At 42.4% G+C, this 24,054-nt stretch overlaps 3 protein-coding genes across 5 annotated transcripts in view; 1 reads left to right on the top strand and 2 right to left on the bottom strand.

Annotated features, from left to right (window-relative positions):
- LOC106602712 (alkaline ceramidase 2) overlaps positions 1–8,224 on the bottom strand; it is a 35,114-nt gene extending 26,890 nt beyond the window's left edge. The window contains exons 1-2 of the mRNA XM_014195512.3: positions 7,873–8,224; positions 7,223–7,337 (exon numbers count right to left, since the gene is read on the bottom strand). Of these exons, the coding sequence (XP_014050987.1) occupies positions 7,223–7,337; positions 7,873–7,980 (223 nt within the window). The 5' untranslated portion in view covers positions 7,981–8,224. The remainder of the gene's footprint in view (positions 1–7,222; positions 7,338–7,872) is intronic.
- Positions 8,225–11,095: 2,871 nt separating this feature from the next.
- On the top strand, positions 11,096–14,621 carry LOC106602804 (small ribosomal subunit protein eS6). The gene is made up of 6 exons (XM_014195671.3): positions 11,096–11,178; positions 12,010–12,141; positions 12,614–12,824; positions 13,355–13,501; positions 14,069–14,226; positions 14,494–14,621. Exons 1-6 carry the CDS (start codon positions 11,173–11,175, stop codon positions 14,587–14,589), a joined length of 750 nt encoding a protein of 249 aa, XP_014051146.1. The 5' UTR covers positions 11,096–11,172; the 3' UTR covers positions 14,590–14,621.
- A 5,307-nt stretch (positions 14,622–19,928) lies between these two features.
- Positions 19,929–23,667, bottom strand: LOC106602803 (perilipin-2). Of its 3 annotated transcripts, none has more exons than XM_014195669.3 (8): positions 23,374–23,667; positions 23,194–23,231; positions 22,766–22,961; positions 22,571–22,653; positions 22,202–22,454; positions 21,776–21,954; positions 20,888–20,953; positions 19,929–20,593 (listed from the first exon to the last, which is right to left on the bottom strand). In XM_014195669.3, exons 1-8 carry the CDS (start codon positions 23,438–23,440, stop codon positions 20,198–20,200), a joined length of 1,278 nt encoding a protein of 425 aa, XP_014051144.1. In that variant the 5' UTR covers positions 23,441–23,667; the 3' UTR covers positions 19,929–20,197. The 3 variants fall into 3 exon arrangements, with proteins under 3 accessions (XP_014051144.1, XP_014051143.1, XP_014051145.1); XM_014195668.2 differs by having other exon boundaries at positions 21,776–21,957; XM_014195670.3 differs by having other exon boundaries at positions 21,776–21,957; positions 23,389–23,660.
- Positions 23,668–24,054: the final 387 nt, after the last annotated feature.

The raw sequence follows: 24,054 nt of genomic DNA on the forward strand, positions 1-24,054 counted from the left end.
ACAAAGATCATACTTTTTGGAGAAATGTCCTCTGGTCTGATGGAACAAAAATGGAAATGTTTGGCCATAATGACCATCGTTATGTTTGGAGGAAAAAGGGGGATGCTTGCAAGCCAAAGAACACCCTCCCAACCGTGAAGCACAGGGGTGGCAGCATCATATTGTGGGGGTGCTTTGCTGCAGGAGGGACTGGTGCACTTCAAAATACATGGCATCATGTAGGAGGAAAATTATGTGGCTATATTGAAGCAACATCTCAAGACATCAGTCACGAAGTTAAAGCTTGTTGCAAATGAGTCTTCCAAATGGACAATGACCCCAAGTATACTTCCAAAGTTGTGGCAAAATGGCGTAAGGACAACAAAGTCAAGGTATTGGAGTGGCCATCACAAAGCCCTGACCTCAATCCCATAGAACATTTGTGGGCAGAACTGAAAAAGCGTGTGCGAGCAAGGAGGCCTACAAACCTGACTCAGTTACACCAGCTCTGTCAGGAGGAATGGGCCAAAATTCACCCAACTTATTGTGGGAAGCTTGTGGAAGGCTACCCAAAACATTTGACCCAAGTTAAACAATTTAAAGGCAATGTTATCAAATACTAATTGAGTGTATGTAAACTTCTGACCGACTGGGAATGTGATGAATGAAATTAAAGCTGAAATAAATAATTCTCTCTACTATTATTCTGACATTTCGCATAGATAGATAGATAGATAGATAGATAGATAGATAGATAGATAGATAGATAGATAGATAGATAGATAGATAGATAGATAGATAGATAGATAGATAGATAGATAGATTAGATCTTTTAATGAGGGAAATAAGTATTTCACCCCTCTGCAAAACATGACTTAGTACTTGGTGGCAAAACCCTTGTTGGCAATCACAGAGGTCAGACGTTTTTTTGTAGTTGGCCACCAGGTTTGCACACATCTCAGGAGGGATTTTGTCCCACTCCTCTTTGCAGATCTTCTCTAAGTCATTAAGGTTTCCTTCAGCTCCCTCCACAGATTTTCTATGGGATTAAGGTCTGGAGACTGGCTAGGCCACTTCTTGAGCCACTCCTTTGTTGCCTTGGCTGTGTGTTTTGGGTCATTGTCATGCTGGAATACCCATCCACGACCCATTTTCATTGCCCTGGCTGAGGGAAGGAGGTTCTCACCCAAGATTTGACGGTACATGGCCCCGTCCATCGTCCCTTTGATGCGGTGAAGTTTTCCTGTCCCCTTAGCAGAAAAACACCCCCAAAGCATAATGTTTCCACCTCCATGTTTGACGGTGGAGATGGTGTTCTTGGGGTCATAGCCAGCATTCCTCCTCCTCCAAACACGGCGAGTTGAGTTGATGCCAAAGAGCTCAATTTTGGTCTCATCTGACCACAACACTTTCACCAGTTGTCCTCTGAGTCATTCAGATGTTCATTGGCAAACTTCAGATGTATATGTATTCTTGAGCAGGGGGACCTTGCGGGTGCTGCAGGATTTCAGTCCTTCACGGCGTAGTGTGTTACCAATTGTTTTCTTGGGTTGAGTTGATGGTCCCAGCTGCCTTGAGATCATTGACAAGATCCTCCCGTGTAGTTCTGGGCTGATTCCTCACCGTTCTCATGATCATTGCAACTCCACGAGGTGAGATCTTGCATGGAGCCCCAGGCCGAGGGAGATTGACAGTTCTTTTGTGTTTCTTCCATTTGCGAATAATCGCACCAACTGTTGTCACCTTCTCACCAAGCTGCTTGGTGATGGTCTTGTAGCCTATTCCAGCCTTGTGTAGGTCTACAATCTTGTCCCTGACATCCTTGGAGAGCTCCTTGGTCTTGGCCATGGTGGAGAGTTTGGAATCTGATTGATTGATTGCTTCTGTGGACAGGTGTCTTTTTTTACAGGTAACAAGCTGCGGTTAGGAGCACTCCCTTTAAGAGTGTGCTCCTAATCTCAGCTCGTTTCCTGTATAAAAGACACCTGGGAGCCAGAAATCTTTCTGATTGAGAGGGGGTCAAATACCTATTTCCCTCATTAAAATGCAAATCAATTTATAACATTTTTGACATGCCTTTTTCTGGATATTTTTGTTGTTATTCTGTCTCTCACTGTTCAAATAAACCTACCATTAAAATTATAGACTGATCCTTTCTTTGTCAGTGGGCCAACGTACAAAATCAGCAGGGGATCAAATACTTTTTTCCCCCCCACTGTATGTACTGAGATCATGTGACACTTAAATAAAGTCCACCTGTGTGCAATCTAACGAATTATGTGACTTCTGAAGGTAATTGGTTGCGCAAGATCTTATTTAGGGGCTTCATAGCAAAGGGGGTGAATACATATGCACGCACCATTTTTCTATTTTAATGTTTTTGAAATGTTTTGAAACAAGTTATATTTTTTTTCACTTTCCCAATTTGGACTATTTTTTGTATGTCCATTTTCATGAAATCCAAATAAAAATCCATTTAAATTACAAGTTGTAATGCAACAAAATAGGAATAACGCCAAGGGGGATGAATACTTTTGCAAGGCAATGCATGTCAGCACAGCTGATAACCGTTGTTCTGATTAAAGAAGCAATAAAACTGGCCTTCTTCAGTCTAGTCTCTGGAGCATTTGTGGGTTCGATTACAGGCTCAAAATGGCCAGAAACAAAGACCTTTCTTCTGAAACTCGTCAGTCTATTCTTGTTCTGAGAAATGAAGGCTATTCCATGTGAGAAATTGCCAAGAAACTGAAGATCTCGTACAACGCTGTGTACTACTCCCTTCACAGAACAGCGCAAACGTATGGAACGCCATTTGGGTCTTTGCATGTCAAAAAAGATACACGTCCATTAACACTATTTGACGTGTCAAATAAGCTTGTTGACCAATCAGGACCTGAATATGACTGCACGTCACATTACAATTTAACGCGTTCATTCATTTTTTACGTAGTTAATACACATTGATTACACCATCACTCGTATTTCATATAAACAACGATTCATCGATACGTATGCTATGATGCTGGTAAACTTGTCTCGCGAGCACCTACATTGCTGGTCATAAAAAAAGCTAGCTAACTCATGGATACAAACAATGTTCTTCCCCAAAAACAGTAGTTAGCTAGCTAACTATATAGCTAGGTGTCATCTAAAATAACCCTAATTTATAAGACAGTCCTTATTTGTTTAATGGGCGGACCCATCTATGTGAAGCTAGCCACAATAAGGATTAGCCACAATAGTGGACTTTGAGGTTAACCTTCAATAGAAAAGTATGTTATTGACAGTGATGCAAATTAATACAAATAGTAGAATTATGCCATAATCGAATAGATCATGCTAAACGATGTTGGAATGTTATATAAAATCAACAAAAGACAATCATTTGTTAATTTGACAAAAATCTGTTGAAATCACACGATGTATTAGACTTTAGAATTGCATTGTGGGCATACTTATTTCACTGTACAGCCTTACCTATGGATTGTGGATCAATGACTTGGGGTATCAGTCTACTCAGTGACACCCAGAGATCATTAGCATCGTAACACTTATTGTGGGACTCTGAAACAACTGTGAATTGTGCCACATTTATTGTCAACCTATGTGTATTGAACACTAATCCAGAGGAAAAAACAATACCGCATGGATATTTTGGAGTCTGATAACTGAGGAGGATGTTGGGAAAAAAATATCTTGGGTATTGAGTAGACTGATACCCCATTTCATTGATCCCCAATCCTTAGGTAAAGCTGTACACGGCAGTATGGATGTCAATACACACAATAGGCTAACTGGGGAGGTGATTTCACACAGTCAGAGTCCTGCGATAAGAGCTACAACGCTAATATTTGCATTAGCTCTTCACAGTTGTGTTCTGTGGGAGTCACTGAGTAGACTGACACCCCATTTCATTACTTCACATTCCAACCTTGTTTAACATTATCTAGTGTAAATATGGCATGATTCCACCAATTGTAACCCTTTGCATCACTTTCAAATAGGTACTTTTATTTTGAAGGCAAATCACAATTTCTAAAAAAAGATTGCGCCTAATCCTTATAGTGGATAGCTTCACAACACATTACCCAGTCTGGTTGAGCCTCATGAAGCTAGCTGGCTGCTTATAACGTTAGCTTTGGGCAACAGGGTTTGGTAGCTGGCTAGCCATTTATTTTCATGAACTGAAGTTCAATTGGCGAACAACAAGTGGCTACCTAGTTAATACTAACTCACAAGGATTCCTAAATCATTGCTAAGAATAATGAAAATGACTGCAGTTTCTACAGGTCATTGTTTTCAGGCTGGTTGTATTGGTGCTAGCTCGGTACCAAGCTAAAGCTAGCTAGCTACCCCAGAAGTTGCGGTCCAACACAACATTCTACAATTAAACTGTTATTTGACGTGTCAAATTAAAAGCTTATTTAACACATCAAATAGTGTTATTTTACGTGTATATTTTTTTTTTTTTACACGCAAAGACCCAAACGGCATTCCATACAAACTGGCTCTAATGAGAATATAAAGAGTGAGAGGCTCCGGTGCACAACTGAGCAAGAGGACAAGTACATTAGAGTGTCTAGTTTGAGAAACAGACGCCTCACAAGTCCTCAACTGGCAGCTTCATTAAATAGTACCAGCAAAACACCAGTCAACGTCAACGGTGAAGAGGCGACTCCAGGATACTGGCCTTCTGGAAATGGCAGAAGGCCAGCATCCCGGAGTCGCCTCTTCACCGGGTGCTCCCACTCCTCTTTCTATTCTGATTAGACCCGGTTTGCGCTGTTCTGTGAAGGGAGTAATGGTTGCTGATAATGGGCCTCTGTATGCCTATGTAGATATTCCATAAAAAATATATATTTAGATCAGCCATTTCCAGCTACAATAGTCATTTACAACATTAACAATGTCTACACTGTGTTTCTGATCAATTTCATGTTATTTTAATGGACAAAAAAAGTGCTTTTCTTTCAAAAACAAGGAGATTTCTAAGTGACCCCAAACTTTTGAACGGTAGCATATACACATATATTTTACACACACACAGTGCATTCGGAAAGTATTCAGACCCCTTGACTTTTTCCTAATTTTGTTCCATTACAGCCTTATTCTAAAATGGATAAAGTTACAATTTTCCCCTCAATCTACACACAATAAACCCTTAATGACAAAGCGAAAACCGGTTCAGAAATTTTAGAAAATAAAAACAGAAATACCTTATTAACATAAGTATTCAGACGCTTTGCTATGAGACTCGAAATTGAGCTCAGCTGCATCCTGTTTCCATTGATCATCCTTAAGATGTTGCTACAACTTGATTGAGTCCACCTGTTGTAAATTCAATTGATTGGACAAGATTTGGAAAGGCACACATCTGTCTACATAATGTCCCAAGGATGACAGTGCATGTCAGAGCAAAAACCAAGCCACGAGGTTGAAGGAATTGTGTGTAGAGCTCCGAGACAAGATTGTGTCGAGGCACAGATCTGGAGATGGGTACCAAATAAATGATCAGCATTGAAGGTCTCCAAGAAAACAGTGGCCTCCATCATTCTTAAATTGAAGAAGTTGTCTCCCGAGTGGTGCAGTGGTTCAAGGCACTGCATTGCAGTGCTAGCTGTGGCACTAGAGATCCTGGTTCGAGTCCAGGCTCTGTCGTAGCCGCCCGCGACCGGATGACCTATGGGGCAACGCACAATTGCCCCAACGTCGTCCGGGTTAGGGGAGGGTTTGGCCGGCAGGGATGTCCTTGTCCCATCTCGCTCTAGCGACTCCTGTGGCGGGCCGGGCGCAATTCACACTGACACGGTCGCCAGGTGCACGGTATTTCCTCCGACACATTGGTGCGGTTGGCTTCCGGGTTAAGCGGGTGTTGTGTCAAGAAGCAGTGCGGCTTGGCTGGGTTGTGTTTCGGAGGACGCACTGCTCTCGACCTTCACCTCTCCCGAGTCCATACGGGAGTTGTAGCGATGAGACAAGACTAACCACCAATTGGATAACATGAAAATTGGGGAGAAAAGGGTAATGTAAAAAAATGTTTAAAAAAATTAAAAAGAAGTTTGGAACCACCTCTTCCCAGGTCACGCCGCCTGAGCAATAGGGGGAGAAGGGCATTGGTCAGGGAGGTTCACTCTGACAGAGCTCCAGAGTTCATCTGTAGAGATGGGAAAACCTTCCAGAAGGACAACCATCTCTGCAGCACTCCACCAATCAGGCCTTTATGGTAGAGTGGCCAGACCGAAGCCACACCTCAGTAAGGCACGACAGCCCACTTGGAGTTTGCCAAAAGGCACCTAAAGGACTCAGACCATGAGAAACAAGATTTTCTGGTCTGATGAAACCAAAATTGAACTATTTGGCCTGAATGCCAAGCACCACATCCTGGAGAAAACCTGGCACCATCCCTACGGTGAAGCATGGTGGTGGCAGCATCATGCTGTGGGGATGTTTTTCAGCGGCAGGGACTGGGAGACTAGTCAGGATCGAGGGAAAGATGAACGGAGCACAGTACAGAGAGATTCTTGATGAAAACCTGCTTCAGAGCGCTCAGGACCTGACTGGGGGCGAAGGTTCACCATCTAACAGGACAACGGCCCTAAGCACATGGCCAAGACAATGCAGGAGTGGCGTCAGGACAAGTCTTTGAATGTCCTTGAGTGGGCTAGCCAGAGCCCGGACTTGAACCCGATCTAAAATAGCAGTGCAGTGACGCTCCCCAACCAACCTGACAGAGCTTGAGGATCTGCAGAGAAGAATGTGATAAACTCCCCAAATACAGGTGAGCCAAGATGTAGCGTTATACCCAAGAAGACCTGAGGCTGTACTTACGTAAATGTGAAATTGAAGTTGATTATTTTTCATAAATTTGCTAAATGTTCTGAAAATCTGTTTTTGGTTTGTCATTATGGGGTATTGTGTGTAAAGTGATGAGGGAAAAAAAATATTTAATCAATTTTAGAATAAGGGTGTAATGTAACAAAATGTGGAAAAAGTCAAGGGGTCTGAATACTTTCTGAATGCACTAACTGTGATAGCAATGTTTGGTTGGTGTCATCATACACCTAGGCCATCCTTAAGTCTTCCATTAAAGGAAAACGTGTGGGATGTGTTCTATATATTCAGACCATCTTTTTTCAGACGTAAACCTATAAGTATGAGTGCCCTTAAAATAGGATGAGGTTCAGGCCACACACACAAGTCAAAGTAAATGAAGGAATCATCATGCTTTGTCAAAACAACTTACCAATCACAACCAGTAGAATCCAAATGAGATATATTCCACTGTTGAAATGTGTTGCGTACTGGCGGAACAAGCACATTAATATAGGCGGTAAAACAAAAAACAAGATGTTGCTGATCTGAAAAAATGAAGGGAATGAAAATGTGAGCAGAATTGTAGCCTAAAAGTTACCAAACAAGTGATATGCTTGTTACAAATACAATACACACATCCATTAATTTCACTCTCTATTGCAACAGAATTTCTGAATCTTTAGGAAGTAGCCATAGTAAGGATACGAATACAAGAGGTAGGCCTATTGAACAATATGAAAATGTTTCATCTAAATACTAAGATGTCTTCTTGATAGGAAAAAATAAATACAAAAATTAACTCAGCACTGATAGTAGCTGACAGCTGTTGAAACAGATGAGGTGCCACTGCGCCTGTGTGTTCTTTACCCCTTTCTATGTCCTAAAAATCAAACTGTTGAAAAGTGAGGATGTGTTGACTATCAATCTGGGTAGTAACATTCAAACGAAATCACAATACAGTAAATAACGGGAAGCAGTGCCATGCAGAAAAGTAAGGATTAGCAAATATTGACACAAAGACACTAAGCAATGGCTGTCACAAAACAGATTACAATATTGGCATCAAGATAAATGACTAACCGTGTTATAAAACTCTGCAATGCTAGGGTAAATAAGGTAATTGCCTTCACACCAGTCCACCTCGGAGCTTCCAGCTTGCAGTTGATCCCAAAACATAGGATTAGTCATGTCTCGACTTGTTCTAGTAATGGATAGGACTCCGCAGTCACTATTGAGATAAAGCAGTCGACTATCAAATCAGCTGTGGACCGCTAGATGATCAAGTACCAGAATTTGAAACACGTAGCTGTATACAAAATGCATCCAAATTCAATCGCATTTTAAATCCCCAGTATATCCCAATGCAAGCTTGTCGTCCAACTCAGCTCTCAACAAAGTGCAAGATCGCTGTAATTATTGTTCTTGTTCTTGTTCTTCTTATTCTTCTTTGGGATTTGGTTGTCGGATCGCATCGAACTTCTAGGTGCATACACCGCCACCTACTGCACTGGTGTGTGATGCCATTCACGGTCTACATACGTTACATTATTGGATATAATAATGCAAAATTGGGAAAAAGGAAAATTACCCTACCACCTATTAGACCTCTCTAAAAAAAACACCACTCATTGCACTATTTAACCCTATCTATTCCTACTCCAGACCAACGGTCTGAGAGGACATATCACTACCACTCAACACCGCCTCTAGCTGTTCTGCAGTAAATCCTCGCAATCCCAAGTACCTCTCTGCCACTGCCACTACAACCTATATTTTCTGTGACTTTTGATTAATTTCTGCAGTACAACCATGGCTATAAATGCTAAAAAGCCCACCTTACTGAAGTGCACATTTTTCCATCACTCTCTCGACCTCTGCCTACTCACAGGAATCCTCTCAGCATCCCTCACCCTGTACCCATCCTTCTCTACCACTCTCTTCATTGCTTCAGTATTCAACACTTTCTGTACTACACTCAATCTGCCTTTCTCTCACCGGATACCTCCTATCTCCAGCCCCATGATCATCCCCACAACTAACACACAGAACTTTCTACACCGATACTACACATTCCTTTGTCTCATGCCCTCCTGCACACTTCTCACATTTAGGCATCTGCTGCAATATGCCCATAACCTTGACATCAAAAACACTGTCATATTTTCAGAACATAAACTCTCAATGGATAACTGACACTTCCTACTTTTACCTTATCTGGTAACAACTGCATCAAAACTCCTTTTCCCCAACGGACCTATGTTTCATCAAGCGGCGGGCGTCACAGACACCGGGAATCTTCCATTTCAACTGCTCCTCCTCAACACTTCATGCCACCCCCGTTATCATTCCTTTCAATGGCACCCTGCTATGGAGAGCAAAGCACTTCAAAATGATTGTCCTTAATCTCGTAAACCAGAGCGCCCTCTGGGCGGAGGAAACACAATAAATCATCATGAGTCCACTCCGAGTTACCTTCACCATCTCAACAGTCCCCAACCTCTCCTCCACCGAACCTGATACCACATATGGATCAACCACACAGCAAGGCTCCATTCTCTCTACAAATCTCACTCCCACTGGACCAAAATCATCCTTGGGACGAGGCCCGAAATCGGCGATCCTCACCGCAGGTAGTTCACCCTCACTCTCAACAAATTCCATCTCTGAACTATTGGAGCTTGTATCCCTGTTTTTGCATTTGACTCCCACCTTCCTCAACTCACTACTTTCCTCTACACTCAACTTCTTCTCAGCAGTCATCAAAGCACCTGCCACTACATTTAATTCATCCTCACTATCGTCCTGTCCCATTTCCTCCTCAAGCTCTTCCAAAAGTTCTGTGTGATCCTCCATTCCATATTCACTCAATAAATATTCCATGTCTCTCCTTTTTTTTTCGATCATCTTCTCGTTCACCAGATCTTTTAGAAGGCCTGTGCAATCCCCCACTCCATCTTTATTCATAATATGTTCCACTTTTTTCCTAATTTTGTTTTCAGACATCCTCCCCACCGTGGCCTTCGCCCAATTACTCTCTTCACCACTGTAATTCCTCTTCTTCTATGATATAATGGCGGTCCTCAAGCCAACGTTGCATGCTGCAACTTACTGTGCTGGAGTGTGTGGTCAATCACAGTTTACAACATTTCTAAATCCTCCTACCTAACTCAGTACTTCTGAGAAAATAAAAAAGAGCCCTAATAGACCCTCCCAGATCCCCAAAATCCCTTCCAACCTGTCCAACCCCATCCAACCTTAATGACCCTACACTTCGATCTTTTCCTCTCTTCAACATACTTACAACAATATAATAACACATGCTCCACCGTTTCATGGACCATACAGTCCAGACACAAACCATTCACATGCTTGCCAACCAGATGTAATGACAAGTTCAATGGACAATTTCCTAAGAGCAATCGAGCAAACACCACCTCTTCCTTCCTAATCTTAACATTGAATATTGGTCCACCGACCTTTCTTTGGAAGGCATATAAATGCTGGCACTTGGGCTCAGAGTCCCATCTCTTCTGCCACACATCTATCAAAATTACTCTGATCATACACTTGGCCTCACCTCTACCCAGTGGAACGTTAATATCAATTATATCAGGTTTCAAAGCTCTTTTGGCTAACTGGTCTACAATTTCATTTGCTGTAATTCTTCTTCTTCTTCTTCTGTGGATTTTATATGGCAGTTGGCAACCAACTTTGAGGTGCATTAGGGACACCAACTAGACTGGAGTGTGGACCAGAGACAGGGAATGTCTAAATTCTACCCATTATTCTCGTCTCCCTAAGGAAAGGAAATAGATAGTTAAATACTACATCCCCTGAAGATTTCCTTCAGCATTTCACTCAATCTTGGCTCTTCCACCCCATTACTCCATAAATTGACCTTTCCCTCCCATGTTTCTGGCACTGAAGTGTGGTGTAATCTCAAGTAGGCCTACCCTTGAATACAGCAACAAATTGTGACACATGCGTGATGATGCACAAGTATACTTTTCCAGACAGACAAAAATTATGAAATCATATATATATAGTGAATTACAGCATATTGAAAGGTCTATAGTTGACAGTAAAGAAAGATGAATACCTTGTTTATACTGTCATTGGAGGGGAATATGGGGATTTTAGAGACCAGGTTCAGTGACAATTTTTTTATAATTACATGTTTCATTTAGGAGTATTGAACGGAATGTTTCCATTACATTTGTGCATGCAGTTTTAAATGCTGATGAAAGATTCATGAGAAAAACGCAACATTGTAACTAACACCACGTGTTATCGCGATAGTTTATGATGCCTATGTGAGACAGCAGGGCGGATATCCGCTCTCTTTTCGGTGGCAGACTGTTATAGAGTCAGTTTTACAAAATGAAGGTAAGAAAATTCAATTCAACTCATCTTTCAAATAACATATCTATCCTTGTTAATGTCCAGGCCGAATTGAAGTAGTTTATTACAATATTATAAAACGGTATCTTGTTTAGCCAGATATTGCATTGTATTTTAGGATGCATGTTGATTTTGTTGCTAGCTAGGGAGTTAGCTATGGCTGGCAACGTTACTAAGTGAACCTGAAAACATGTCTGCCTCCTGAGAGAAATGTGCATGTCTTGCCGGGCGTCATTCAAAGAACCGCAACAACGTATCCTCTGCTGTTCTTCGGGGTACGAATATTATCTCTGATGTGGGTTTGTTCACACATCCATATTTCGCCAATCAGTTGCACGTTTGTTAATCGCAACGTTGTCATTGTCAAAGGCCGCTTCCAGCCAGTTAGCTTCCGACATTGGTTAACTATCAGTTAACGTTAGCTACATAACAGCGTGTCCCTGGATCGTTCCAAATAGTGTAAAGTTAGCTGCCGAATTAATTTCCCGTGACTAAAATTCACTTTCATCCCGCGAACTGTGTAAAGAATCTTGTTTATAGGAAACTAGCTAACAAGAATTAACCACTTGCATTAACTAACCAACATGCCAGTATCTGCCAATTGCTAGCATCCCGTGTACAGCTGCCTCACCATACTGACTTGTTTTGGTTAGGCTACTGTAGTAAATTATTCAACTCATTTAAAAAGTTGGTTATGGATGGGTAGCGTCGGTGCAAGCAATCTGCCTGATGTACATTGCTAAGGCCTTCTCAACTGGCATAGCTTGCTACATCTGGTCAATCTACAACACGCTGATCTACACATGTTTTTCTCAGCTGAATATCTCGTTTCCTGCCACTGGCTGTCAGAAGCTGATTGAAGTGGATGATGAGCGCAAGTTGCGAACCTTCTACGAGAAGCGTATGGCCACAGAGGTGGCTGCTGATCCCCTGGGAGATGAGTGGAAGGTAAGCTGCAGTCACTAAAAAAGCTGCTCAGTTTTCAGATCCTGCAGGAAATGTCTTTTAATAGTTAAATTAGTTAGTCTCAAACTCAAGTGAATGTAGTCTTCGCTATTTACGCCAAGCTCATTGACTCTATAGCTTTGGGTAATTTTGGAATAGTCAATTTAATGCCTTGGATGCCAGTGTGCCTTGAAACAGAATGTTGATACTGCTCGTGTTCAACTCAATATGATCTCACACAACTTAGTAGACCCTTTCTGGCTGGTCTGTAGGGGGGACAGTGTTGTGCTACAGAAACTGCAGAGCTGCTTTACCAGATGCAACCTTACCCTCTGACCATGGGTTGTTGAACTGCATTGCTCTTCCAAACCTTTCCCTAATACATTTCACTAAACAAATGTCTAACTTGTGTGATCAACAGGTCCTTGTATAGAGCAAGGTTTTCTTACTTAATCTTGGCTCTCATCTCCCCCAGGGCTACATGGTGCGCATCAGCGGAGGCAACGACAAGCAGGGCTTCCCCATGAAGCAGGGTGTGCTGACCCATGGACGTGTGCGCTTGCTGCTTGCCAAGGGCCATTCCTGTTACCGCCCCCGTAGGACAGGAGAGCGCAAACGCAAGTCTGTCCGTGGCTGCATCGTTGATGCCAACCTCAGCGTGCTGAACTTGGTTATCATCAAGAAAGGTATGGAGTTGTAATGATGGTAACCACTTGCTCTGGCACACCTTAGTAGACCCTTTCTAGCTGATCTGTAGCTTCAAAGGGGGGACAGTGTTGTGCTACAGAAACTGTAGAGCTGCTTTACCAGATGCAACCTAACCCTCTGACCATGGCTGGTTGAACTGCAATGCTCTCCCAATCCTTTCCCCGATTAACATTGGGTTATATGAAAGGTAATATTTTTAAAAATGTATTATTTAACCTTCATTTTGACAGGGAAGTCCTACTGAGACTAGGGTCTTATTTTTTTACGATGAGTCCTGCATAAATGTATTAAACACACAATATACCGTATACAAATTTACAAAACCTATTAAGGACAACAAGACATGTGCATGTTTCAAGACTATATACCTTTGAAAACAACTTGAACATCCTCAGTGCTGTTTTGCTCCTGCTGCCAGCGCTTGGATGTGGTTAACCATTTGGGTGGTGATTTCTGTATAGACTGTTTTAAATCTAGTGGCCTGACACCTTTTTCCTCCATCACCCAGGTGAGAAGGACATCCCTGGCCTTACCGACAGCACTGTGCCCCGCCGCTTGGGACCCAAGAGGGCCAGCAAGATCCGCAAACTCTTCAACCTGGCCAAGGAGGATGATGTCAGGCAGTATGTTGTGAGGAGACCCCTGACTAAAGAAGGTGAGGCCAACGCTGCTTCTAAATGGTCCTGTTAATTAATGGATTGGTAACAAGCTTAGCACATCAGCACTTGTAAACTCTTGACAGCGTGATTTTATTTGTTTAAACTTTTAATATTTCTGTTTGCCAAATTGTGCAAAAGATATTGTCTGGCACACCAGTAGACCCTTTCTGGCTGGTCTGTAGCCTCAAAGGGGGGACAGTGTTGTGCTATAGAAACTGTAGAGCTGCTTTACCAGATGCAACCTGACCCTCTGACCATGGCTGGTTGAACTGCAATGCTCTCCCAATAAGTAGATTTGCTCAAATCTGATTTGAGGCAACTTGTAGTTTTTTGTGGGACATTTATTTCATGTGCACATTGGCAGGCCAAATGAGTTGATGCGCACAAAATGTATCAGTTATAAAACATTCGGGATACTGGCTAGAATGAACAACGGCTACAACTCTCAATCACTAAGATCTACATAAGGTTTCAATGTTTATGAAATGTAACTATTTACCCATGTGCGCACACACTTTGTAGTAAATGCCACTGGTAACACCTCTTCTCCCCATCTATTCCAGGTAAGAAGCCCAGGACCAAGGCTCCCAGGATCCAGAGGCTGGTGACACCCCGTGTGCTGCAGCACAAGCGCCGCCGCATTGCCCTTAAGAAACAGCGCACCCAGAAGAACAAGGAAGAGGCTTCCGAGTACGCCAAGCTGCTGGCCAAGAGGATGAAGGTACCGAAGGGACTTAAGCACTACTTAGGCATTTGGCTGTAATATGAGTCATTATCTATTCTGTGTAATGAATTGCCCTGAATGTTGTGAATACCATTAATTTCATTCCAACGATTGCAAGCGAGTATGATTGCAAGTTGACTCATAAAATGGTTAATAAAATATTACAATTAATTAAAATGTCCATAATCGCCAATGACGAACAATTTTGCCATTGAGTAACTTGTAGTCCGTAGGAAGACTAACAAATCTCATCCTTGTTTGCAGGAGGCTAAGGAGAAGCGCCAGGAACAGATCGCCAAAAGACGCCGTCTCTCCTCCCTTAGGGCCTCCACATCCAAATCTGAGTCCAGCCAGAAGTGAAATGTGGAATTGAATTAAATGTTTTGCTGAAATGCTGTTACTGGTGTTTTTGTTTCATACATCTAAAATAATGTCCATATCTGAAACAAACATCCTGTTTGTATTTATATTGATAATTTTCACATCCATAAGAGGCTCCATGGCTCCCAAAACTGGTAAGAAAAAGTGTGAACCCTTTGGAATTACCTGGATTTCTACATAAATTGGTCACAAAATGGGATCTGATCTTCAAGTCGCAACAATAGACAGTGCTTAAACTAATTATTGTATTTTTCTTGTCCATATTGAATACATAATTTAAACATTCAGTATAGGTTGGGAAAGTATGTGAACCCCTAGGCTAATGACTTCTCCAAAGCTAATGGGCGTCAGGAGTCAGCTAACCTGGAGTCCAATCAATGAGATGAGATTGGAGATGTTGGTTAGAGCAGCCCTATTAACTCAATGTGAGTTTGCTATTCACAAGAAGCATTGCCTAATGTGAACCATGCCTTGAACTCGAGTTCTCAGAAGACCCAAGATTAAGAATTGTTGACTTGGAAAGGGTTACAAAGTATCTAAAAGCCTTTATGTTCATCGGCCCACGGTAAGACGTCTATAAATTGAGAAAGTTGAGCACTTGCTACTCCCTAGGAATGGCCGTCCTGCAAAGATGCCCTCGAGCACAGTGCAGAATGCTCAATGAGGTTAAGAAGAATCCTAGAGTCAGCTAAAGACAGAAATCTGGAACATGCTAAAGTCTACGATATGTAAAACACTAAACAAGAATGGTGTTCATGGGAGGACACCATGGAAGACAAAACATTGGCATGTCAGAAGTTCGCAAAAGAGTACCTGGATGTTCTGCAGCGCTAACAAAATATTCTGGCCAGATGAAACTAAAGTAGTGGTTTGGACAGAACATACAACACTGGAGGAAAAAAGGCACAGCACACCAACATCAAAACCTCATCTGAACTGTAAAGTATGGTGGAGGGAGCATCATGGTTTGGGGCTGCTTTGCTGCCTCAGCCTGGACAACTTGCTGTCAAACAGAAAAATGAATTTCCATGTTTATCAACACATTTTGCAGGAGAATGTAAGGCTATCTACCCGCCAATTGAAGCTCAGAATCTGGATGACGCAACAGGACAACGACCCAAAACACAAAGTAAATCAGCAACAGAATGGCTTCAGCAGAAGAAAATACACCTTCTGGAGTGGCCCAGTCAGAGTCCTGACCTCAAATGTTTGGTTGAGGATATTGCTGCCAAAGGAGGGTCAAGCAGTGTTCAATAAAGACAAAGTGTAATTGTTTATGTGTTATTAGATTAAGCAGACTGTTTGTCTATTGTTGTGACTTAGATGATCAGATTTTATGACCAATTTATGCAGAACTCCAGGTAATTCCAAAGGGTTCACATACTTTTTCTTGACACTAATTGATGAACACAAATCTGTAAAGGGAATGTAGAGAACAAGACTTGAGATAGAATCTGTTTCAATGATTGCCACAGCCCAATGGGCAATCGTAAAATAAATGTAGGTACCCACTGCTATTTAAGGTAGTCTTTGATCTGGAGGGGATCTCATTAAACAGTTGCCATCCTTTGGAAGCCAGGGTAATGAACAAACACAGCTGTTGACACTGCCACGCTGATGTGCCTGAAGCAAGACAGATTATGAAAAATCTGTTTGTCCGTCAACATTCAAACTTTTGCATATACATAACTAATTTGCAGATTCTCTTCTGTTAAAAAATGTAATTGTCTGCTTAATGTGCCTTAATATTAGTCCTGCACTTCCACGCAGAGGCTCTGAAAAGGGTGTTGTTTGTGGACTCTTCGCAGGAAAGACTAAACCACCGCCTTTCTTCTTCCCGGAGAGATCTTTATTCCTGTATGCACAATGTACTGAGAACCCAGCTGGCTGTATGGACGGAGACATATCCAGAGAGAGCCATGATTCTGTTTAACAGAGTATGTTACAATCCCTGATGCCTCTTTGGAAGGAGATCCTCGCCCTGAGCTCGTCTACTTTATTGTCCAGAGACTGAACATTAGAGAGAAATCCACTCCGAATACTTCTCCACCGGGGGCGTCTTAGAACAGACTCTGGAATAAGTTAAATTGCCCCTGGGGGGTACGAATTAAGGATCCAATTCGTGAAAGTCGTATTTCTGGTCGTAATGCTGGCGATCCAAATGCTGATATCCAAAAGTTATTTTCAGCTGTATGTAATAACAAAAAACCTTCTGGGCTAATGTAAGAAATAACACAGACAAAACAACTAAATACAGCAAAGTTGCTTAGGAGCTAGAGGCAGAGCTGCCATGTCTGTCTGCGCCATCTTTACTTTTGGACCACAGACTTTGTCTTGTGCTCAACATACTACAGCAAGAACAACTTATTACCCTGCTGACCACCATCACAGACACAATATCAACTCACCACTGTAACAGACAAAAGGGAAACTATCATTGCAGTTCAGTGTAATACTGATAAGACTGATTATTGTATTGAAGTGTGACAGTGCTGATTCAAGTCAATAATGTAGAAAATACATATTCACCACTTGTAGATGAAAGTGCAGTTGTTCCATCTTGAGTGGTTGTAGGTTCAGTTGTTGGGAACATGGCTGTTATACGGTGCATTTGGAAAAGTATTCAGACCCCTTGACATTTTGTTACGTTACAGCCTCCTAAAATTGTTTAGTTTTTTTCCGTCGTCAATATACATACAATAACCCATAATGACAAAGCAAAACAGATTTAGAAATTTGTGCAAAAAACAAATATTACATTTACATAAGAATTCAGACCCTTTACTCAGTACTTTGTTGAAGCATCTTTGGCAGCATTTACAGCCTCGAGTCTTCTTTGGTATGACGCTACAAGCTTGGCACACCTGTATTTGGGGAGTTTCTCCCATTATCCTCTGCAGATCCTCTCAAGCTCTGTCATGTTGGATGGGAAGCATCGTTGCACAGCTATTTTCAGGTCTCTTCAGAGATGTTCGATTGGGTTCAAGGACATTGAGACTTTTCCTGAAGCAGCTCCTGCATTTTCTTGGCTGTGTGCTTAGGATCGTTGTCCTGTTGGAAGGTGAACCGTCGACCCAGTCTGAGGTCCTGAGCACTCTGTTGGAAAAGCATTCCAGGTGAAGCCGTTTGCGAGAATACCAAGAGTGTGCAAAGCGATCAAGGCAAAAGGTGGCTATTTGAAGAATCTGAAATATAAAATGTATTTTTATTTGTTTAACACTTTTTTGGTTACTACATGATTCTGTGTGTGTTATTTCTTCACGATTATTCTACAATGTAGAAAATAGTCAAAATAAAAACCCTTGAATGAGTAGGTGTTCTAACATTTTTGCTCGGTAGTGTACATTTCCTTACATCTCTTGATTAATTTCTGTTTTTCCATGTATGAATCTGTTGCATTTCTACGGGCTAATACACTACATGACCAAGAGTATGTAGACACCTGCTCATCTAACATCTCATGCTAAAATCATGGGCGTTAATATGGAGTTGGTCCCCCCTTTGCTGCTATAATAACCTTCACTCTTCTGGGAAGGCTTTCCACTAGATGTTGGAACATTGCTACGGGGACTTGCTTCCATTCAGCCACAAGACCATTAGTCGGGCACAGATGTTAGGAAATTAGGCCTGGCTCGCAGTCAGCATTCCAATTCATCCCAAAGGTGTTCAATGGGTTTGAGGTCTGGGCTCTCTGCAGGCCAGTCAAGTTCTTCCACACCAATCTTGACAAACCATTGCTGTATGGACCTCGCTTTGTGCACAGGGGCATTGTCATGCTGAAACCGGAAAGGGCCTTCCCCAAACTGTTACCACAAAGTTGAAATCACAGAATTATCTAGAATGTCATTGTATGCTGTAGCGTTAAGATTTCCCTAAACTGGAACTAAGGGGCCTAGCCCAACCATGAAAAACAGCCCCATTCTCCTGGCATCCGCCAAACCCAGATTCATCCGTCAAACTGCCAGATGAAGAGTGATTCATCAGTCCAGAGAATGTGTTTCCACTGCTCAAGAGTCCAATGGAGGAAAGCTGTATACACCACTCCAGCCAACGCTTGGCATTGCGCATGGTTCTTAGGCTTGTATGCGGCCATGGAAACCCATTTCATGAAGTTCCCGATAAAGTTGTGCCGACGTTGCTTCCAGAAGCAGTTTGGAACTCAGTGAGTGTTGCAACATGACAGATCATTTTTACTCGCTTCAGCACCCTGCGTTCCGTTCTGTGAGCTTTTGTGGCCTTCCACATCGCGCTTGAGCTGTTGCTACTAGACGTTTCCACTTCACAATAAGAGCACTTAAGTTGACCGGGGTAGCTGTAGCAGGGCAGAAATTTGACTTGTTGGAAAGGTGGCACATTGAAAGTCACTAAACTTGTCAGTAAAGGCCATCCTACTGCCAATTTGTATTTTACACCTGTCAGAAAAGGTGTCGCCGAAATAGCCAAATTTATAGGGGTGTGTACAGGTGGACACGGCCAAATTCAATGTTTCAAAAAATTGTTTTTGATCCCTTAAGGGCTCATAAATTCAAAGTCACAAGCTAAATGATCGTTGGTATGACCATCTTAAAAACAATTCCATATGTCATTTTAGTAGAACCCACCATCATGACTGAACTGATAGTTTTACCTTCAGTGAGATCTCAGCCATCACTCTTCCCATCTGTACCAGTCAGTCTGCCTCCATCTCAGACCAGCTCTGGCACTAACTAATCTGGGCAAGGAAGCTCCTCAAACTTATGAGAAGTTTCACATTTACCGCCGATGATCATATGGTTAACTGGTGTAACTCAAATTCATGTTTACAGTCACAGTACCACCATCAACACTATTCACAGTCTGGGAGCACCGAGTAAGCCTCAATATTACCCAGGTAGCAGTATAAGGTTTTATACAGTATACCTTACTAGAAGGGCCACTACAGCATTAAGGCAGGGGTGTAAAACTGAATTGAAAGGCATGAGTCTGCTGGTTGTAACTTTTCAATTAGTATCCAATAAAGACCTCTACAACCAGGTGAGGAAAGTTCCTTACTGATCAATGACCTTGATCAAGGCCTATTTTTTTCCTTAAGATGCACAAGAAACCTAGCCTGTCAGATTTGTTCCCAGATCTTTCGCCATTGTCAAGCAAGACAGGTTTTGCAATGACAAAAAGGCAAACAAATTTGTGCTCTTACACTGGGGCACTCACATTGGGTCATGTCTTTGCTGTCAACCTAGACCAGGGCATTTCTTTGTTAATTAGTTGCATTGCTACATGTCACATTGATATAACATTTAGGAACATCACCCAACCATGAATGACAAGGCCAAAGGAAGTAACTTGCACTGTCATTTATTGTGGTTTAACAGATTCTTTCCACAGCATGAAGCATACAAAATTATAGGGCCATCCACACATTGATTTGCAGTACCGCAGTGACAGAAACCCCAGACCAAGTCTATTGACCCAAGTCCATTAAACATGATATGCCCACAAGTCAAATGCATTGACATGCTGTTTGTTAGACCAATATTAATAAAAACCGATCACTGCATTTCAGAAGCCTACGTATATCTGAGATGACTGACTCCCAACACAAACCACATCAATATTGTTCATAGGGTGTGACAGTATACCCAAGGTCAAAAACACCCGTTTTCTTGGCAGGCCTCTTCCTCTGACCATTGGTCTGGGCCCTTGGAGTAATGGGGGGCGTCTGAGGGCACCAGGGCCCCACCAGCCATTTGAGGGGCATGTTGTGGACCAGGTAGTCCAGGATGGCATCCAGAGAACCGCTCACTTTGCCCTGAGGTCGGATGCCCAGGTGGGGGTCAGTGGAACTAAAGTTGTTTAAGATCTGTGAGGCAGAAAGCAGCACACACACAGCCTGCTGCTGGAGGTGGCGGGGGAGACTTTGTAGGCTGCAGACCAGGCTCAGACAGTTTCTCTGCAGCTGGTGACTCGCACTGGGAGAGACATCCAGGCTGTGGATAACCACCCGCTGGAGAAACAGAGGTTATTGTACTGCTTTATATGATACTCTGCTGAACCATGCAAACACAACCAATGCTTAGTCTGGGAAACAGCATGGTTGAGCACAATTCTGTTTTATTTTACATGTTAATTCTGGTACTGAAATGTTTTCAGTAAGGATTTCTCAATTAGCCACTTGAATATGATCCAATTCCTAGGGAAAGAATTTGAGAACCCCTAGAGCAAGCTTGTAACAGTAATAATCACAGCTTTTAAGACCCATTTCCACCAACAGTACATTAGTAAATAGATTTGATAATACCTCGATCTCCTCGTCTTCCTTCTCTTGAAGGTTACTAGTCCATTCCACCAAGGCGCCAAGATTGTCCTGCACACATTAATTGCATCAGAAGCATAAAGGACATTCTGGACTCAAAGTAGCGTTTCTATTTCAAGAATTTACAAGAAACATGGATTATACTTAATATAAATGCATCATACAACAATTTCAAAAATTATGGAGTTGATTCATAGAAAAGTAGTCAGTCAATTGATAAATTCATTATTCCCCAATCCATGACCAAATATAGATATGCATCCGTTGGGCACAGATACCAAACATGTAGGGGGTAGATCAGAAAACCAGTCAGTATCTGGTGACCACCAGCCTTATGCAGCGCAACATCTCCTTCACAGAGTTGATAAAGTGGTTTGTGGCCTGTGGAATGTTGTCCCACTTCAATGGCTGTGCGAAGTTGCTGGATATTGGCGGGAACTGGAGCACGCTGCCATACACGTTGATCCAGAGCATCCCAAACATGCTCAATGGGTGACATGTCTGTGATTATGCAGGCCATGGAAGAACTGGGACATTTAGCTTCCAGGAAGTGTACAGACCCTTTCGACATGGGGCCGTGCAGTATCATGAGGTGATGGCGGTGGATGAATGGCACGACAATGGGCCTCAGGATCTCGTCACGGTATCTGCATTCAAATTGCCATCAAAATGAAATTGTGTTCGTTTTCTGTAGCTTATGCCTGCTCATACCATAACCCCACAGCCACCATGGGACACGCTGTTCACAACATTGACATCAGCAAACCATGACCCCAAACTGACCTGAAACTATTAGACTACCAAATCCTATCAGTGGGTCCCTCTCCCAAATGGACTTCTAGAGAAACTGGTTTAAGCATCTACCAGGCTTACCAAGTGCATGGTGTGCTGAAGCAAGTTGAGGGATTTCTGACCGCAAACTTTGACAGAACGCATCTTCTCCTCTGCCTGGTGGTATGCTCGTCTACACAGCTTGACGGTAAGGGAAACAAGTCGGACAGGAGAGCTGGGCCTGGCGGCAATGTCAAAGCCCTTCACAGTCTTGACCTCGTCTTCTAAAGACAGAAGACTCGGTGTGATGAGAGATTACAAGAGAACACATCAGCTTTCAGTTGCCCTTCATTTCTGTCAGTATAAGTTTCCAGAGGCCTTGTAAAACCATAGTTAATGTGCAAAACATTGTTGACTACACTTTGATATGGTGGTGTAAATAGCACCTCACTTCCGTTACGAAATATTTTGCTACATTTCGCTATGGTGTGCCACTAATGAATACACCCCAGCATTAGCGCCACTCACCCATCTCTTCATCGGTCGGAGGAAGGGCTTGGTCCACCAGGGTTTCTGACAGGCTCAGTGCATATTCCAGTCCCACACTAACCAGCTGGACAGCATGTTCCAGGGACACAGTGTTGGCTCTCCCACCACTTGCTCCTTTTGTCATCGCAACCATTCCAGTCAGGGTGTAATACATGCAGTTCTTTGCTCCGTGGACAGCAATGGCTACAGCATCTTTGGCCTCCATCATTATATTCGTCACATCTGAAACAATCTGGGTGATAACAATAAATGAGAATTGAACAGAAATACTTCTTACAATAATGTAAAAGTATATTTGTCACAAAGGACAGCCAATAGAGGATTGGGACATATGAGGATTGAGTTCACCTGCTGTGAAGGCTGTTGAAGCACTGGCAACGTACTCTCAAGCTTATCCAGGCCTTTGCATGCAAGATCATTCACAATGGAAACTGGGAGCACAGCATGGAGTAAAACAGAATTGTCACAATTCAAGCCCTGGTTTGGCCCAATGTGATTCCATACGTGGAAACACTGGAAAGGTGACAGCATCAAAGTACTTACTTTGGGGCTCCAGCTTAATGATGATGGGGGTGGCACTGTTACAGGCTACGGAGGTTAAGGTCGTCACACTAATCTCCACCACCTTACACAACGATCTGATGTAGGGGTGGTTGCGCTTGGTGTCACAATACAAGACAGACACGAGTGCACACGCTGAACTAACCATGGGGAGGTTAGCCAAACGAAAGACCACATTCTGTCAAGGAACAAACCAAACTGTAACCACAAGTCATAACTAATAAAAATACCTATGACCAATGCATAACACTTTCACTGGGTATGGCTACTTTAGATCGTCAGTGCTGTTACTAACATTAAGCAAGCAGTTAATATAGCTAGAACATGGTTGAGTAGTAGGAATACAAAGCATAGGGAACATGTGCTGTCTAGGCCTAGTGGCTGGGGACAAGAATGTAAATTTAACCAACCTGACTCGAGTTAAGATTCCCAGGCATCATATTTGGCCCTATTAGATTAGGTCATTTAAATTGATATACATTTTACAACTACATTTCATTTCAAATTTGCATGAGAAAAAACATGGTTCAAGGTATAAATGCATCGCATATGCTACCTGAGAAATTACATATTTTGCTTTGTCTATTCACCTGCCAAACTTTTACCTGCCTGTTCTTCGTAAAACCACATTCTTTCTTGCGATGTCCCTTGCACCATGGCGTAATGACGATAGAATTGGTCAGCAAAAAAAATATGTTAAGGCTATTAGCAAAGAAACCGCACACAGGGTGGATCTCTATAGTATGACGTGGTGTCCTCTCCTTTGCCTTATCGGTCCTCTGAATGAAATGCGACAGCTGAAACCCAATTCCTGATGTATATTCATTAGGCTATTGCTTTCACCTGTTGTTTCACCCCCTAATTAGTGACTATGAATCAGTGTAGACGAGGAAATGAAGACGTTTGAGATGCGCGCGCATGCACACCAGCGATGTCAATTACACTTTGAAGGATAACTGTGTGTTTGTTTTTTGCTTGCCACTTAAATGATCTCATACATAGAACTTTCTTGGTGATATAAATGCCCACCTGACCTACCACCTCTAATTTTGTTGAGGACGCCTCAGATGAGTTAACTTTGGCAAATTACAATTCTGTATCGTGGAACAAATCATTTGTTTACTATTGTAATGCCGGTAAATTTACATTTACATCCATAAAGATACATTTTCTAATTGCATCTTTGCATCATTTCCTAGGAGTGACATCACTTCCTAACACAGCCTAATCACGGCTACATCAGATAATGGTTTATGCAATCGCAGTTCAAT

Source organism: Salmo salar, chromosome 04, assembly GCF_965601325.2.
Source record: "Salmo salar chromosome 04, fSalSal1, whole genome shotgun sequence".
NCBI classification, from domain to species: domain Eukaryota; kingdom Metazoa; phylum Chordata; class Actinopteri; order Salmoniformes; family Salmonidae; genus Salmo; species Salmo salar.